Below are 18,993 nucleotides of genomic sequence, written 5' to 3'. Positions count from 1 at the left end.
CTAACGCAAGTTATGACATTTGCATAATTCCATACACTTCAGTATACACAGTACACAGCCGATTTAGATTTTCACCATATTTCTATTTTCATATTTCAAAGTAAAAACCATACACTGTTCATTTAAATTTGTTATGTAAATCCGATTTCGAAATTTGCATAATTGAAAAAGTTTACATTTAATTTGTACAATTTCATAAATCTCACAATTTTGAATTGAATTTTTTCCAATTTCAACAAATCTCAAAGTTTTGAATTTAATTGTTTCAAATTAATTTTATTTTAATTGTATTTAGTTTAAAAAAATAAATAAAAAAAGTTAAATTCTGATGACATAGGATATTTTTATAAGGAATACAAAGGTACTAGTCAAAGGATTAGTGCTTCATTTTTGATAACTTAATAGTTTCATTCAAGTAGTTAGAGAACATGTCACCGAGAGAAACTAAGTTGAGACCAGACGCAGAGCCAGGCTCGACTGCAGATATCAAGGGAAGGGTAAAAATCAGATCAGATGCTACAACAGTTCCAAATCTTAGACAGAAGACATGGAACCGATTAGAGAAACTGTTCAAGCAGTGGCAAACGAGAGGATTGATTCCAGCAGATGATCAACCTGAACCAACGACAGCCCAAAGAAAAGCTGTAGTTGAACATGAGAATGCTGAATACCTGCAACAGCAACAAGCATGGATCAAAGCCGGACGACCCTCTTGGTATGGACCTGCTAAAATCGCTATGAACACAGCTGAAAAAAGAAAATCTAGAGTTACAAGTCTGCTACTCCATCTAAAATATGGAACAGCATGTATGTCTCAAGGAGCAGAGCTCACAGCAAAGGAAGATAAGAAAGAAAAGACAGAAGAAGCTCCAGTTATCCAAACTGCAAAGCTCCATCCAAGCTTGACAGATGTGCCTCCTCCTTACATGACAGAAGAATACCCTTTCTTTCAACCCTCAATACAAGCCCCAACTTTTGGTGTTTTAGGAGGAGTATTGGAGTTGGACGGTCTCCCCACAGCTACACGTGTCAAATACTTGGAGTATGAGGTCTTCCGTTTCATTACAATGACTTCCGTTAAGCCCCTGTCACACTGTTCCGAAATTGACACCCGATGGACACACGATAGAGGAAATGTTCAAATTCGGCTGTGATCTTAGCAACATCGGGCCATTCGTGAGGGCATCTTAAGCCATCGTATGACCGCCGGTGGAGTTTCTCAGGCTCCGGCAGCAACTTCGTGAGCGGCAACTTCGTAAGGCACTCGTGAGGGCATCTTGTCAAGTCGTGTCATCTTCGTGTTATCATCGGTGCATTCGCCCTCACTCTGATCGGGGCGAATGCCCGATGATAACAAGATGCCCTAACGATGGCCTTACGAAGGGCAAAATTGACACACGAATTCAACACGAAAATGAACCTTCGCAAGGTCCTTCGGCTTTTTTTTGGCATGCCAAAGATTTTGCCACCGCTCACGAAGTTGCTGCCGGAGCCTGAGAAACTCCACCGGCGGTCATACGAAGGCTTAAGATGCCCTCACGAATGGCCCGATGTTGCTACGATCACAGCCGAATTCTCCTTGTACACAAACTCGCTCGGATCAGTCATTAGCCCGCATGGTTTTTCATACCCCTTCTACGCTGACGACACCCAATTAATTCTGTCCTTTCCCCACTCAGAGACCCAGGTCGTCGCACGCATCTCTGCTTGTCTAGCTGACATCTCTCAGTGGATGTCTGATCATCACCTCAAGCTCAACCTTGACAAGACTGAACTGCTTTTCCTTCCAGGAAAAGATTGTCCCACTCTTGACCTAACAATCAACATTGGCACCTCTGTTGTTTCCCCGACTCAGACTGCAAGGAATCTGGGTGTGACCCTAGATAACAACCTGTCCTTCACTGCAAACATAGCTGCTACAACCCGCTGCTGCAGATACACGATTTACAACATCAGGAGGATGCGTCCCCAGCTGACCCAGAAAGCGACGCAGGTTCTGGTCCAGGCTCTCGTCATCTCACGCCTAGACTACTGCAACTCCCTCCTGGCTGGTCTACCTGCATGTGCCATCCGACCTCTGCAGCTCATCCAGAATGCAGCTGCTCGCCTGGTCTTCAACCTTCCTAAATTCTCCCACACCACGCCGCTCCTCCGCTCCCTTCACTGGCTTCCGGTAACTGCTAGAATCCACTTCAAGACAATGGTACTTGCGTACCATGCTGCGAATGGATCTGGCCCTTCCTACATCCAGGACATGGTTAAACCGTACACCCCAGCACGTGCACTCCGCTCTGCATCAACCAAACGGCTCGCTGCACCCTCGCTGCGAAGGGGACCCAAGTTCCCATCAGCAAAAACACGTGGGTTTGCTATCCTGGCTCCAAAATGGTGGAATGAGCTCCCCATAGACATCAGGACAGCAGATAGCTTACACACCTTCCGGCGCAGACTGAAAACTCATCTCTTTCGACTCCACTTCGAGCGATAGAATTACTAACAAAGCACTTATATACTAATAAAGGGCTGGCTTATCTAAAGCCAGTTGAGTAGCACTTGAAATGTTTTTGCTCTATGAAACCTGATGTACTTATATGATTCTGTTTTCTTCAAGTTTGTATTTTGTTGGTCGTACGCACTTATTGTAAGTCGCTTTGGATAAAAGCGTGAGCTAAATGCAATGTAATGTAATAATGTAATGAAGGTTTCAAAAGGGGAGACAGGTGCTACACAATGTTTCAGGGGAGGATTCGGTTAAAGAAATAAAACATTTAAGGGAATATTTTGTTTTCTACTTTCCCAAAAACTAATCAATGCCTTAGGAAACTCCTTTTATGTATTTGGTGTTAAACAGGAGAATTAGGCTTTCTGAGCACAAGTGTGTGATCAAATAACAAATAGTTCCTTCATCATTGAAACATACATTTTATAAATGATTATGTATTTTACAGCTTAGAATAAACATTGCAATGTTTAGATTTTTAGGTAAAAGGTTTGTGATAAAGTCCATCTACAGCAACATGTGATCAGGATGAGATGGATAGACTATAGTTGACTTTCACTCTCTGGATTTTACCATCTGCATCAAGGCTACTCTATTTCCTGACTGCTTGTTCATTATTTATTTCTGTACCAGTCAATCTGCTCTGACTTTGGATGTTGGTTTTTCTTTTTTGCAATTCTCTTTTGTACTTATCCTCCCATTTCTCCCTCCCACTGTTCTCTTTTGAGGAGAGATGTTTCTCGCCCTTAAATATGACTTGCTTTTTTTCCAATTTCATCCTGAAGTCTCTGCCGTCTGCTGACTTTACCATCATCATGCCAGGCAATGCAAGACACTGAGTTTATTTGTGCATCCTGGTAGAGTTTATGTTTCTTTGAAGCGATGTGTTAGGTATCTGCAGATAAGATGTGTTGAGCAGGTTAGGAAGAACTTGTACACTGAGAATTTGTAAAATGAAATGTTGTGTTTAATCAAATGTATTATATCAACACATTTCCCATAACTGTTTTAGGTTAGTTGAAAGCCATCATATTAAGTTGAACCTGATGTTTTTAATTTAAACTTAATGTTATTGCTTTCCACTAACACAATACAGTTGTGTGGAATCTGTTGACAAAAAATGTTTAATTATAGTCAACGTTTCATTTTTTTCAGTGTAGTGGAGACAATACATCTTTAGTTTTGTCATTCACAGATAAAACCTTGTCCTTCTACTAAAACGTGTGATCAGCATGTAAAGATAGTTTCCTATGTCAGTGTTTCCCCTAGGATGGAGTCATAGCAGCGGTGCTAAGGCACGTGGGCCCAGCATAATGTGAGCGCGGAGCACGTGGAATATTTTAGTGTGTGCACGTGCGAAGTGCGCCCCGCCAATTTGTTTCTATGTGTCTGCCAGCACAATAAAGGCTCTTGAGGCCTAGTACCAGGGCCGGTTCTAGCCAATTTGCTGCCCTAGGCGAGATTTGATATATAAAGAATAAATGAAAAATCTCTACAAAATACAAATACACTACAAAAACAGAAACGTATTGACATAGGTAATATACGTCAAAATGGCTTCAAATGTATTCAGTATTGTATGAACATGTTTGAATTGGGGGGTGGACGTCACATCCTCTAGGGGGGTCCGGGGATATGTCCCCCTGGGACGATTTTTTTGTTGTTGAACATTTTAAAGTAAAATGCTTCAATCTGGTGCACTTTGAGCACACAATTACTAGAGACCTGATCTAGGGCAGAGTTAGGTGTAACTGTAATAAAATTAATTTTGTCGGTAACGGAGTAGTGTAACGCGCTACTTTTATAATTCAGTAATCGCACTACAGTTACTAACATTGCCCCGACACGCGTTACTTCGTTACTTACTAAAATCAGTCATAATCACACTGACAGACAAGAGGGGTTTCCGCCGCAGGTTTATAAGGTTTATATGTACGTAATCTGTGCGACTTGCACGTCCACATCTCCACATGCAGTGCTGCATAAACATGGCTGAGTCAGTGATAACTTTCGAGGGGTGGAGGTATGCCCATTATTTTGAGTTTGTCCGAAGAATAGACAGGAATGTGACGGTGAGGTGCAAACTGTGTCCAGGCCAGAAGCTGTTATCCACTGCTGTAAACACCACGTCAAACCTCAACAAACACCTGCAAAGAACACATGCTAAGGTGAAGCTAATAGCTAAGGACCCCCGAACCCAGAGTGAGGATGTTGTGAGTAGGGTTGCCAACCGTCCCGTATTAGCCGGGACGTCCCGTATTTGATCCAAAAGGGGCGTGTCCCGTACGGGACATTGTTTGTCCCGGATTCCCGGTAAAGGGAAAAATAAAAAATATTTTTCTGTTTGCGCGCAATGCAGTGTGTCTGGCTGCGTGCCTGTGTGTTTGTGTGCTGTATGCGAAGGGCGCTAGGACCGCTCAGTTGACAGGGCAGGCACAATGCTCGCACGTGTGTGTGTGTGTGTGTGTGTGTGTGTGTGTGTGTGTGTGTGTGTGTGTGTGTGTGTGTGTGTGTGTGTGAGATTTTTGCGGGCGCGGCATCATTGTCAGTGTTGCCAACTTGGCGATTTTCTCGTTAAATTTGGCGGATTTCCAAACCCTCCGGCGACTTATTTGTGTCAAAAGCGACTAACGACTAATCTAGCGATTTATAATGGTGTTATTAGCGACTTTTCTGGTGTTTGGAGACTCACATTGTTCTGCAGTTAACGAGCCGCGGGTGCTGCCGTGAGCCCCGCCTCCCTCCCATAGTACTCACAGGCGCTCAGACTGACAGTTGCCTGGCCGCAGCAGAGCTGCTGCTGCAGTCAGAGCAGAGAGGAGACAACCACACTCCCCCGCGTCGAGACTGCAAATGAATTGCGCATGCGCCAACTGCCAAGCCGTCCTGGTTTTGAGCAGGATTTAAATGTTGAATGTAAATGTTTCTTCACTCACTTTCACACTATAATAAATACCTGCCTTTGCTTTGCCTCACATAGCCTCAGTCACTCAATCACCTCGTCCACTGTGTGTGTGCCTCTCTGTGACAAGCTAAACATCATGGCACAGTCTAAATTGTATTCTCAAAAATACAGAAAGGAGTGGGAATCAAACCCTGAGTATAAAGGATGGTTGAAGCCATTTATTGGAGATGACACACAGGCATACTGCCTTTATTGTAAGGGGGATTTCTATGCCAAACTGTCATGTTAAAACCCCAAAACATACTCAAAAGGCAAAGACATTTCTGATCTACTGTCGTCTGGATTTAACTCCGGTGGTTTCAAGTTTTGATCCTTGAAGGGTTGGGAACGTTTTTTGCCTACAGCCGCCATTACATGATATGCAAATTAGGCGATGACGTCATTTAGCGACTTCTGGCGACTTTTCGGACAGCCAATAGCTACTTTCCTTACTATGGAGTTGGCAACACTGATCATTGTTTGTGTGTGGCATGTCAGCCTGTTCAGTTGTGCGGGAAAATGAGCGCTGCCGGTGGAGGTGATAATGAAAGAGGAGAAGAGAGAGAGGATGTGGTTCTGGGCCCTGGCCCTTCTAAAATGAAAAGACTTGTGTCTTACAACACACAGTGGGAAGAAAAATACAGTTGGGTAAAGCCCGTGAGTGGAGATCGGTCTCGGGTCTTCTGCACCTTGTGTAGGAGGGAGTTTTCAATAGGTCACGGTGGAGAAAACGACCTGAAACAGCATGCTGGCACAGAACTGCACAAGCGAGCAACAATGGTTGGTTGAAGGATAACATTAAGTCTAATAATGATGTACCGTGCATGTTCACATGTATACTTTGCATTACTTAATACCATTTTTCAAATATTTTATTTTTTAACATTTTAGTGCCCACCTATCCGATTTGAACATGCTGATGTACAATGTGATGTAGTAGCGTAATGCAGGTGTAAGACCATTGTGTTTGTATTGTGTTATAGGTATGCATAGTTTTCTATGCATTTTGAGGGTTTTGGGGGGTTTGACCCCCAAAAACATTTTCGAACCCTAGGGGCTGGCTCCCCCAAAATAATTAAATAACATAACCCTAATCTAACCCTAAAACCGAAATTAAGTAACAAAAAAAGTAACTTAATCCGCCAGAAACCCGAAAATCTTGCATGCATGTGTCCCGTTTTTCCATTTCTGGAAGTTGGCAATCCTAGTTGTGAGTGCGCCGCCGCCGACCCCGAAGCAACACAAATTAGAATTTGGAGGACCGGAAACCAAAGCAGAGATGGACAGGCTTGTAGCATCCTTCATAGTAGAGGAAATGTTGCCCATTTGTACAGTGGAATCACCATCGTTCAGAGATATACTGCGCAAAATACAGATATCAGGAGACAGAGGACAGCCATGGTCAGATAGGAAAACATTCAGGAGCTATCTGGATCAGTCTTATGCGACAATGGAAACTGAACTAAAGACAACATTTGAAACTTTAGCAGTCTGCGTGATCTGCCTGTAGGGAGGGGCGTGCCGGCCCTGCGAGTAAAGTAACGTTATGTAGAGAGTAACGAAGTAGTGTAATATATTACTTTTTTTTAGTAACGACCCCATCTCTGATCTAGGGGGTACAACTCTAAAACACCCATATGAAAAAGATCCGTTAACATTTTAATAATCAAATAAGTATATGAACATAACCAATAACCTACCATAGCCAATAATAAATAAATGTGGCTTATTTTATTTGTGTTGTTCATTCATATCTTATTTTACCTAGTTAACATTTATTTAATCATGCATATTTTTGTATCTCTCCAACTTTAAACGATATTTTTGGTTTACTGTCCTATAGTATACATTGGAATGATTTCAAACCTGTTTTTATTTATCCTAATAATTATAAAGGAGTACTTTGGAAATATGTGTTTACATAATTTGTAGTCAAAACGTTTGAGACCCACTGAGATAACTTAGACTAAAATTAACGTATCTAAACACTCATGAGTCCTTTACCTCACTGAGCCTCTCAGTCTGACAGGAGAGCTCTCCTCCACCCTGGTTGTAGAAACATCTACTTCTTATATCCGTTAGCGCAGCTAGCACCAGATTCTAATAACAACTGCGCCGGTACCGGTGCGCCCTCTCTCTCCCTCGCTCTCTCGCTTCCACGCTCGCACTTTGGCTGTTAGCTGCGGGCGCCTGATAAGCCCAACATCCCCCACTTTCATCACTTACAGCGCCCATCGTACAGGGCAAATGAAAAGTGTAACCGGGGTGCAAAGGGTGTTACATTTACTTAATTATGAATGTTGTTACATCAAGCCCAACAATTAGGATGAGCACCAACGGTCAAAAATGTTTTTTCCCCTCCCAGAGCTACCAGCGCAGCGCCCCCCAGATCTGAAGCCTATCTACCCTGCCTAGTACATACAGTGGCAATGTCTCAAGATTTAGCAAAAATACACCTTTATTGAACATACAGTAACACAATACTACAAAACCACATAGCAAACCATCAAAAATGAAAAAGGGTCAAAACTTCTTATTATTTTTTTTATTATTTTGGGGTACCTGGCTGGCGCCCCCTAGCATCGGCGTTGCACCACAACCAGTGGTGTAGCCATAGGGCCAGGGTGGGCCCAGGCCCACCTAGTTTACTCATTGGCCCACCCTGAGAAAGCTTCGGTGTCATTTAAAAAAAAAGTATTTTTAATTTGTTTTTATTATTATTATAAAAAAATGTATTCACCCATTGAGAATATCCAATAATTCAAAGTGAACAAATATCAAGTTTAATTAATGTTGTATGTGCCTAGGGAGCAGGGGCGGATCTACCGGGGTGGCATGGGGTGGCAACTGCCACCCTAAACAATAGCCTTGCCACCCCAGCTGCCACCCCAGTTGGCATCTTTGTTTTGAAAGAAAAGTTGTGGCTCATCGGACATTTATGAGAGAAAATCTCTAATGTCCGAGTGCAAGTGAATGCAGCACAAGACGCGAGTCTTGTAACCCCTCCCCCGGCCCTGGCGCGAGACTGGAAATATGATCGAGAAGCATTTCGGACCCAAGTAGACGGAAGGAATGAGGTATTTGCGATCTACAATTACAGAGAAGAGAATGTCAAGTTTGGCTGTACTCAGCATTGAATCAAAACGCACTAAAGCTTTGGATCTTAATACGTTTGTGAGGCGTTTTGCTGAACAAAATATTAATCGCCGCATTCAGCTGTAATAGACATGCCAACTTGATGCTCTGCTCACGGATGACTCGATGAGCATAACAAACTATTAAGATGATGACCTTGTATGCGTGTGTATATTTTTTTTCTTTGAGGGGGTCTGCCCCCAAAAAACTGTTTTAAGTCCTGAGAAAGTAAAATCAGACGGTGTGTAAAACTACACTGCCCAGCCAACAGAAAGTAACCACTTTGATTTAACCAGGCCAGTAGACAAGGACTTTCCACTGGATAATAACTTACTGCAGCGATGTATATGTTTTAGCTGAATACACTTTTTTTTTTTTAACCCTAACTGATGCAGTTAGTCACTTTTTTAATATTTGTTCTTTCTGATGTAAAGTCAAGGTTGTAACTGTATATCAATAATGATATAATTACTTGTTTTTCAAATTTGAAGGAGGGTGAGCAAGCATCTTGATGAACATTCATCATTAACTCCTCCAAAAAATATAGTTTATTCAATAATAAATGAATATGTGAATCATAAAAGGGATTGACAGCTGATAGGAATAATATGATTGTTAATAGTATCATATTCATTCAGACAAACATCAATGAGACAGTTAATGAATGTACTTATTGCAGCAGTCTTCATAGATTTGGTACCACTGCTGGTCTAAGATTGAAACAAACTCATTCAGTTATTGTTCAGTTAAAATTCATTAAATTACGTCTGCCACCTTATATATTTATATGTAAGGCTTTACTGATGTGCCACAATAATATCACCTAATGTCATTGAGTTAAAATATTAATATTGTGGCTTTCCAAGTTAACATTTATTGTAGGGGTGTAACGGTTCACAAACATTTCGGTTCGGTTCGTACCTCGGTTTTTAGGTCACGGTTCGGTTCGGTACGTTTTCGGTACAGCAGAAAAAATTATCACAAAACATTAAAAAAAATATTTATTTTTTTAATTATTATTAAACTGTGAATATTCACTCAAATAAATACAAAATATAATAAAATAAACATTAAGGTGCAGCATTTCGATGAACTGAAATAATCTGTATTTGAACTGTACTGTACTAGTACCTAAGCAGCCAGCTTGACATTAGGACTTGCTTGTCATTGTATTTTCATGTTTTTTTAAAGAAAAATTAACTTGTCCACATTGCTTGCCAAAAGGGCAGATCTGCTGGCACTAACAATGTCTCCTGCTGTGGAGAACACCCTCTCTAGGGACAGAGGTAGCAGATACAGCCAGGTAGCGCTTTGCTAACATGGCAACATAAGGATATTTGGCGTTTGTAATAGCTTTGGCTCGGTCTGAACTTGTTGCGAGTGGTGGAGGCTTAAATGCTAGTGGGAGTTGGGTTTGCACTTCAGTCTTTTTTCTTTTGGTACCGGTGATATTCACGTTTGGGTGATGCCTTTTCAAATGAGTGTGCAAGTTTGATGTATTGCCAGCCGCGTAACCAATGTTAGTTGAACAATCCCGACAAACAGCTTTGGTTCAGTCCACCTGTCTTTGTCCGTCATCCTTGTACGTAACTGCGAAACCAAAATGTTCCCAAACTGGAGACTTCAATGATGCTGGAGAATTTTCGAGCTCAACTTTATCTGCGTTCGCCATTTCCTCAAATTACTGACTACATTTGAACGCATCCCTTTGACCAGCTCTCATAGTATGCCTCTCGTCCAATGAAATGACTTGGTCGCTCTATGATATATATACCTAAGATTACTTCCAGAAAGTTGTTCATGTTCTCAATTTTTTACATTTAACGTTATATTCGTTCGGTACCCTTCGGTTCACACGTGTACCGAACCGAAGGGCCCGTACCGAATAATTTCAGTACGTGTACCGTTACACTGCGATTTAAATCAGCATATACTTCTGCCAGGGGATGCCACCCCTCAAAATCTCCTGCCACCCTCTTGCCACCCCATGAATATTTGTCTAGATCCGCCCCTGCTAGGGAGGTGTTCCAGGCACGTCCAGCTGGGAAGAGACCAAGGGGTAGACCTAGGACCAGGTGGAGGGATTATATCTCTTCGCTGGCCTGGGAGCGCCTTGGGATCCCCCAGTCAGAGCTGGTTGATGTCGCCAGGGAAAATAAAGTTTGGGGCTCTCTGCTGGAACTGCTACCCCCGCGACCCGACCACGGATAAGCGGGAGAAGATGGATGGATGGATGGATGTATGTGCTTTATCCTCTGAACCGTACTCATTTACGGTAAAACTGATTGTTGGTTCCGGCGCGGGCCATAATAACGTGAGAGAGGCAGAGAGCTGCCTGCAAAATAAATGATGGCTCAAAGTTCACTAATGAACTTTGTTTTTTTTTTAAAAGCCAGACTCCAAGAAGAGCCCCCACTGCCCTCATCTAGCAGCGATCTATACGATCATTTTCTGATAAAGATGAAATAGCCCCGCCTCCCTCTCCCCACCTCTCCTGCTGCTGGGCTGTCAGAAGAAAACAAATGTTAACGGAAACTCTGCCGCACGGTTCAATCGTCCCTTGGAAGAGGCGGAGAGGTGGGTGTTTTTCATCTGCTGGTGGACAGCCCGGAGAGATATACACAGGGTTGGGTTGTACGGAATACATGTAACGGCGTTACGTAATCAGAATACACAAATCAAGTGTATTCAGCTGGCGTTGAAAAACTGGCGTTGAAAAACGTTCGTAAACCTGAAGTGAATACATTTTGGAATACTTATTGGAATTATTGGTGGAAAAGTTTCCTCACAAAATGTAATATTCATTACCGGCAGAACTGTGTGCAGTGTGCAGTGTGCACAGCGCTGCAGCATGTCTGTGAGCGAGAGAGAGATGCAGCGTGTCTGTGAGGCCCCGCCCCCGCACGCAGATGAGAGAGAGAGAGATTTATTTTAAAATATATTGAAAGTTAGAAATGGAGATGGTTAGATAAAATGTGCAAGATAACGTTTATGTAGCATTTATTTATTGTCGAAATGATGACATTTCATAACGGGATCAAATCAAAGTGAATGGCCTGCTGCTGCTGAATGCATGGGGCAAGCTGGAAAAAGTTTTAAAGGTTATTAGCCTACATCGTTTCAGATAATAATAATTAATGATAATTCATTATATTTAGGGGCGCCTTTCAAAGCACCCAAGGACACCTTACAATTCATAACATATTCTAAGGAAAGGTTTTAAGACAGTACAAAGAATGCAGTCCGGGTGATGTTTTTTATGTGTGGTGCAGATGAGAGAGCTGTCCAGAATGACACCAAGATGTCGTGTTTGAGTTCTTGATAAGCCATTAAAACAGTAAAATACGTGTCTCCTGTTCACCAAAACATACCCATCTGTTATGGAAAAAGAAAGTATTCCAAAAGTATTCTAAAAGTAATCTGCCACCGGTACCTGCGGGGATTGTTGTTAGCTTCTGATGCGCAGAAGAAAAATCTGGCCCACCCTATTTTTTACAGGCCCACCCTAAAGTACATTTCTGCCTACGCTACTGACCGCAACTATTTGTATATAGGGGAAATACTGTATGTCATCACTTTCCCACTGCTCGTGTTTATGAATATTACATTCTGTGAACTGTTGATGTGTTATCTCCCCCCCCCCTCTCTCTCTGGAGGGTCTTGTTGAAGGACTCTCAGAGGGACTGGTTCTAACCTGAAGAATCTCACATCAAAGAGAAACCTGATTGGCAACATGCAGCTTTCATCACATGCTTCCTGCTCTCCCAGATGGCGCCAGCTGCTACCTGTGTGTGTGTGTGTGTGTGTGTGTGTGTGTGTGTGTGTGTGTGTGTGTGTGTGTGTGTGTGTGTGTGTGTGTGTGTGTGTGTGTGTGTGTGTGTGTGTGTGTGTGTGTGTGTGTGTGTGTGTATGAAGTCAGTGTGCCTGAGCTTTAGTAACACGCTGCTAAGAGGACAATTTATATTGACACCAATGTTGGGGTTGTCACTCAAAAAAGTAATGCCTTACTTTACTAAATGTCTATCTGCTGAAAGTAATTAGTTACATTACTTTTGTTTTACTCTGGGACATCACCTGAGATCCACCATAAATCAAATGACAAATAACAATATAAAGTTAAACCCAGTGGCGAGCCGTGACTTTTATACCTAGGCCCTCTGACCCCCCCTTCCATAAAAAAAGAAGAGTTATTACGTCACAGCGTATACTTCAGCGGAATATCAAAACAACGGCCGGGGTGCAAAACCCATCAATGACAGCGACCCTCTACCACACAGAACAACACCATTTATATAAACACCTATCATGACAGGGCACCCACAGCCAAGTAACAATTACAAATGAATTAAGTCGGCACGGCGGCCCACATTGAAAATGACTTAGGCCTACCTTTGATGATCAAATCACTTAAACACAAAGTCCATCCTCCTGTCCTTTTGGATGAAGCACTTAATGGCGGGTCATGCAGCTGATCCTTTGCCACTCCAGTTTATCATTGTAACTCAATCTTGAAAATGACTCGGTTAATAATTTCCCAACAATGTCATCACTATCACTGACGTGAGCCATCATGAACAAACTTATGCTAATTAGCTACTTCCCCCTAGCTTGACCCGTTGCTATAACACACATGCATAAACTTGACAGCGGGCAAAACTTGTCATAAAGTCGGATAAGTAAAAACGGACAGGGTGTCTGCCGCCCATCAGCTCCTATCTTCACACTAACTCGCAGAGACGGCCAAAGGAGCTTCTTTCATTTAACCCTTCGCATTCCAACAGAAACTGAATAGGCAGATTCGAAGGATTTATTTCTTTGGAAATGTTATTTTAAATGGAATTAAATCAAATTATTTTTGGTAAAACGAATGAAAAATATAACAAAAAATATATTTTAAAATATATTTTTGTTATGTTTCGGAAAGATGGCAATTTCACCATCGTAACGGGCAACATATCCTCCGCGATGTATGCTGCAACAAGCATGTTTAACTTTTTTTTAGATTAAGATAACTCTGCCCAAAAAGTCTGAGTTAAATCTCAGAACTCCAAAAAAATGTATTCACGATTGATCAGAAGGCAAGGTTATTTATTTTGTATTTATCAGAGCGAAAACATTTGAGTCTTATCCTCTTTGGAGCATGGGCTCAGTCAATAATACAACTGTATCCCCTTCATGTAAAGTCCCGCTCCAACAATATTACTGAAGGATGGCTGTGGCTCAGTGATTAGAGTGCTGGACTTCGAATCAGGGGGTTCCGAGTCCCACTGCAGTCAGCATGTCGTTGTGTCCCTGGGCAAGACACTTCACCCCAAATTGCTCCTGTGGCGATTGTCCACAGTACTCATTTCATTTCATTTCAAACCTTTATTTAATCAGATTGGTCCCATTGAGATCATAGATCTCTTTTTCAAGGGAGACCTGCAGCATATAGGTTCCACATGAAACATAAAATAATAAAGGACATTATACATTATATTTACAGGATACATTTACATAGTTATAGACATTTACAAGTGCCCATAGTATCAACGAGCATTTCATTTAGCCTAGCTTTAAAAACATGCAGAGGAATGAGATTGCTCAGTTTCAATTCTTGCTGAAGACTGTTCCAAGCAAGTGGAGCTGCGCACATAAAAGCTGTCTTACCTAAGACAGTCCTTGCTCTTGGCACATCTAACAATACTACATCATGCGATCTCAGACAATAGCTGCTTGCAACTCTCTGTGTTATCAGAGAGCAGATATAATACGGGAGTTTACCCAACAAAGCTTTATAAATAAACGTGTACCAATGACTGAGCCTCTTTACAGTAAGTGATGGCAAACCTGCCTTGGCATACAGGGTACAGTGATGAGTAAGTGCTTTACAATTTGTGACAAATCTCAGTGCGCTGTGATAGGCGGCATCTAACTTGTTCAGGCAATAGGCAGGTGCATTCATATAGATCAAATCACCATAGTCCAGCACAGGTAAAAAGTGACTAGCCTTTTCCTGGCTTCAAAAGAGAAACAGGACTTGTTCCTGAAAAAGAAACCTAGTCTAACCCTCAGCTTTTTCAGCAGGTTATTGACATGAAGTTTAAAAGTAAGACAATCATCAAGCCAGATACCTAGGTATTTATAACAGGTAACCACTTCAAGTACTTGTCCTTGCATAGTAACAATATCCAAAACAGGCTCTGGTGTCTTTTTAGCTTTAGAAAAGAGCATTACCTTGGTTTTATCAACATTTAAAAGAAGCTTTAGTTCAGCGAGCTGAGTCTGAATAATGTTAAAAACAGCCTGTAATTTAACACCAGCCTCCTTAATGGAGGGACCTGCACAGTACATCACGGTATCATCAGCATAAAAATGTAAAGTAGCTTCATTCACATTTTCACCTAAACTATTGATGTAGATGGATAATAAAAGTGGACCTAAAACAGAACCTTGAGGAACACTATTAGCAATGTTTAACCACTCAGAAGACAGCCCATCAAAGTGAACACATTGGGACCTTTCAGAGAGGTAGTTCACAAACCAACCCACTGCATGGCTGGATATGCCGATACTGAGTAGCCTCTGCTTTAAGATGCGATGATCAACGGTGTCAAACGCTTTGGAAAGGTCAATAAACAGAGCTGCACAACTCTGCTTATTATCTAAAATACTCGTAATGTCATTCACCACTTTCATTGTGGCAGTGATGGTGCTATGTTGCTTTCTGAAGCCTGACTGATGTTTAGACAGGATATCATTTTTACATAAAAACTCCTTTACCTGTTCACTCACTAGGCGTTCAAGAACCTTAGCCAGAACTGATAATTTAGAGATTGGCCTATAGTTATTTAAAATAGTTGCCTCCCCTCCTTTTAGCAAAGGCAAGACATAAGCTGACTTCCATACTTTTGGAATTGCATTTGTGCTGAGGGAGAGGTTAAAAAGAGTAGTGAGAGGAAGAGCAATAAAATCTGCAGCTATCTTTAAAAAGAAAGGTTCTACGTTGTCCGGGCCAGCCGGTTTCTTAGGATCTAGCTTAGATAAGGCTTCATGAACAACATTAACAGTAAAAGGAGTAAAACTGAAATGGTTTTCCAGACCACATTGTTCAGAGTCACGGATTGGGGTGTTCACAGAAGCAGAGTTAGAAACAGAATCAAACATAGAACCACAGGACATAAAATGCTCATTAAACCTCCTAGGGCTTGGCGTACACATGCGTGGACATCACATTTTTGGTCATATGACCACAGTCGTTTAATTCTGCTGAACTGGGGCCTCATGGCCACGTATGTGGGCACTTACACTGCCATCTGGTGGTGTCAGAAGAGTACAACACACTACGGTAAAAATTCAAAATGGCGACAAACTCAAGGGATCATTCAAGTGGCAGCTCCAAATACAAACCTCGACAAGGTAAGAAGTCCTATCATATTTCAAGGCTTTTTCTGATTTAGATATGTATCAAAGCATTGTACGTTTGTCATGACATGCAAATTTGACAAAAAATGTGTAAAAATAACAATTTGGTATGCTGCTAAACATGATGTACATGTATGTGTACATCGGGACTTAGGTTGGTCGAAAATGCTAATATGTTAGTAAAAATGTGCACAAGTAAAATAGCTTATAGCTAACTCTGGTGCAGCTAAAAAGCTGTACATTGTCCCGATGAAATAAATAACAATTAAATAACTAAATACATACATACATACATAAATTAGTTGGGTTGAAAATGTTAATATGCTAGTACAAATGTGCCTTGCTATAGCTAATAGCTAGAGTTGTTTATAGCTAACTCTGGTGCAGTTGAAAAGCTATACATTGTCCCAGTGAAATAAATAACAAAGAAATACATAAATGCATACATATATAAATGACATTGGTTTGTATTTGATTTTTTCATGTTTTTATTTCCAGAGCGTTTTTCTGTGCAACAAACATTGGAGCTACTTGGGTTAATCGATGGAGACAACTCAGATTTGGAAGACTTGTCTGACAACGATGATCCCATCCTGGATGTCAATTATCAACCCCCACCACAGGAGCAAAGCAGCAGTGAGGATGAGGATGACAGTAGTGATGATGAGGACCCCATTCCTCAGCCCACTGAGCACAGCAGAGGACGTAAACGTCTCCGTGGTGCAAATAATGGTTAGCCAAGACCCAGTGGATATTTGTTTATTTTAGGCAGGGCCTCAGGGCTAGTTGAAGGATAGGAAGCAAAATGTTTATTTACAACACTTGTTGACAGGTTCAGGTTCAGGTTCAGGGACAGGTTCATCCCGCACTCCCAGACGGCGCCGTCAAACTCAGCAGATCGAGGCTGATCGCTCTGATGATTACTCGGAAGAGCCAACACCAGGACCAAGCACTCAGGGACAGCCCAATAAAGGTAATTGTTATTATTTTAGCATGCCTTGAGGGTACATTTTCAAATTTCATATAAATGTCCACTCAGATTCAACTACGTTATGCACCAATAAACCTCAGTGAATTGCTTGCATGGGTAACAATATGTAACTTACTTTGCAATAAGTACTATTTGTATTCTGATTCTGGTTGTGCAGGACGTGGGTTGCGCTGGAGGGCTACTCCATTGACGCCAGACCTTGCCCAGTTTGTGCACGAGGACGACACTGAGCTAGACAGGAATGGCTGGACCCCACTGGACTATTTTGAACAGTACATAGATAGAGATTTGATGAAAATGATTTCAGATTGCTCTAATGCTATGTCACTGTCTAGGAGTGGGGATCCACTCAACACCTCTGTAGATGAGGTTTACCACTTTTTTGGTGCCTGTATTTTGATGTCCTGCATCCGATACCCAACAATCAGGATGTACTGGTCCAAAGCCTTGAGAATCACTGCCATCACTGACAAATTCACGCGCAACAGATTCTTCAGACTGAGGGGATCAATAAAAGTGCTAATTGATGATGATGTGCCAGAAGATCTGAGGAAGAGGGACAAATTCTGGAAGGTGAGGCCTTTTCTGGATCGGATTCTGCAAGGCTGCAAGTCTCAGAATCGACCTGAATCCATTGATGAGCAGATGATTCCTTTCACAGGAGCCTGTCCATGCAGACAATATCTGCCAATGAAGCCAAACCCAGTTGGCATCAAGAACTTCGTTTGTGCTACAGCAGATGGCATTGTGCTGGACTTTGATCTGTATCAAGGTAAAGGTGCACTGCTTGAGCAGGTCGAAGAAGAAGAGGTGGGCCTGGGGTTGGGAGGCTTAGTCTTGGCTCGTCTGTGTCAAACTCTGCATCGTGGCACGAAAGTGTATTGTGACCGGTTCTTCACAAGCATCCGATGTGTGGAACAAATGATGAAGAAGGAGATGTACATTACTGGTACAATAATGAAGAACCGACTCGCTGGCGCGAAGGAGAAGCTAGCCTCTGACAAAACCATGAAAAACACAGGAAGAGGTACCTCATCAGAACTTTCCACTGAAGACGGAAAGTTGTGTGTAGTGAAGTGGTACGACAACAAACCAGTGTTGATGATGTCTGTTGTTCATGGCACAGAGCCTGAAGACACCTGCCAGCGCTGGGACAAGAAATTGAAAGAATATGTGACTGTCTCGCGACCAAGCATTGTCCGTGAGTACAACCTCAAGATGGGTGGAGTTGATTTGATCGATAGAATGATTAGCTACTATCGCATGAGCGCCCGTACTAAGAAGTGGACGATGCGGATGCTAATGCACTTCACGGATCTGGCTTTAGCCAACAGCTGGCTGCTCTACCGCAAAGACCTCGCAATATGTGCTGCACCAAAGAAGAGCATCATGCAGTTCCTTGAGTTCCGTACGGAAATGGCTATGACCCTCTTGGCCCAGCATCACGGTCAAGGAAGCGATGCAGACCTCTCTAAACAGTCAGAGGAAGAAGACAACTCAAATCAAGGGAAGAAACGTTCTGTGACGGCAGTGCCCCATGTCTCGGTCCGCAGGAGGGCGAATGCCCATCTCCCAGAGATGATCAGCCTGAAGAACGCGGCGCGCTGCAGGGTAGCAGGCTGCACTGGAAGAACCCGAGTGCGTTGTGTGACCTGCAAAGTGTTCTTGTGCTTGCAAGGCGATCGCAACTGTTACACAGCCTTTCACACATAGGTGTGTACATGTTCCTAAAGAAAAGGGCATTCCTATTTATTTTTTTACATGACCAATGCAACATTTCACATAAGCCATACTGTAACTGTCCAAGTTTTTGTGACTGTTTTGTTTTTTCACAATGATGTTCAAAACACATACAACAGTAGCCTATGTGGTATTATTAGATGCAACAGTGACAATGCAAAATGCTTTGAATGTTTTATATTTTGTTACAGGCATATGATGTCTTCCTGCAACTGTTTGTAGCGTTTTAAATGAGCCGTACTGTAGTTGTGACAGTCCAAAAGGAGCAAAAATGCAGTG

The 18,993-nt window shown here is 42.2% G+C and overlaps 1 protein-coding gene across 1 annotated transcript; it reads left to right on the top strand.

The window, feature by feature from the left end:
- Positions 1-15,774: 15,774 nt before the first annotated feature.
- On the top strand, positions 15,775-18,687 carry LOC117549108 (piggyBac transposable element-derived protein 3-like). Its single transcript, XM_034220715.1, has 4 exons — positions 15,775-15,977; positions 16,482-16,715; positions 16,816-16,956; positions 17,132-18,687. Exons 1-4 carry the CDS (start codon positions 15,920-15,922, stop codon positions 18,685-18,687), a joined length of 1,989 nt encoding a protein of 662 aa, XP_034076606.1. The 5' UTR covers positions 15,775-15,919.
- The last annotated feature ends 306 nt before the right edge of the window (positions 18,688-18,993 follow it).

Source organism: Gymnodraco acuticeps, unplaced genomic scaffold (genome assembly GCF_902827175.1).
Source record: "Gymnodraco acuticeps unplaced genomic scaffold, fGymAcu1.1, whole genome shotgun sequence".
Classification (NCBI taxonomy): domain Eukaryota; kingdom Metazoa; phylum Chordata; class Actinopteri; order Perciformes; family Bathydraconidae; genus Gymnodraco; species Gymnodraco acuticeps.
The sequence above is the reverse complement of the archived record's forward strand: the minus strand, read 5'-3'. Positions and strand labels throughout refer to the sequence as shown.

What these genes read in the sequence shown, in the direction of transcription:
- LOC117549108 (XM_034220715.1), top strand. Translation starts at nt 15,920, where the DNA reads ATGGCGACAAACTCAAGGGATCATTCAAGTGGCAGCTCCAAATACAAA. An exon ending in CAAATACAAACCTCGACAAG is followed by an intron (nt 15,978 to 16,481) that starts GTAAGAAGTCCT and finishes TTTTATTTCCAG; the next exon opens with AGCGTTTTTCTGTGCAACAA. An exon ending in TCTCCGTGGTGCAAATAATG is followed by an intron (nt 16,716 to 16,815) that starts GTTAGCCAAGAC and finishes ACTTGTTGACAG; the next exon opens with GTTCAGGTTCAGGTTCAGGG.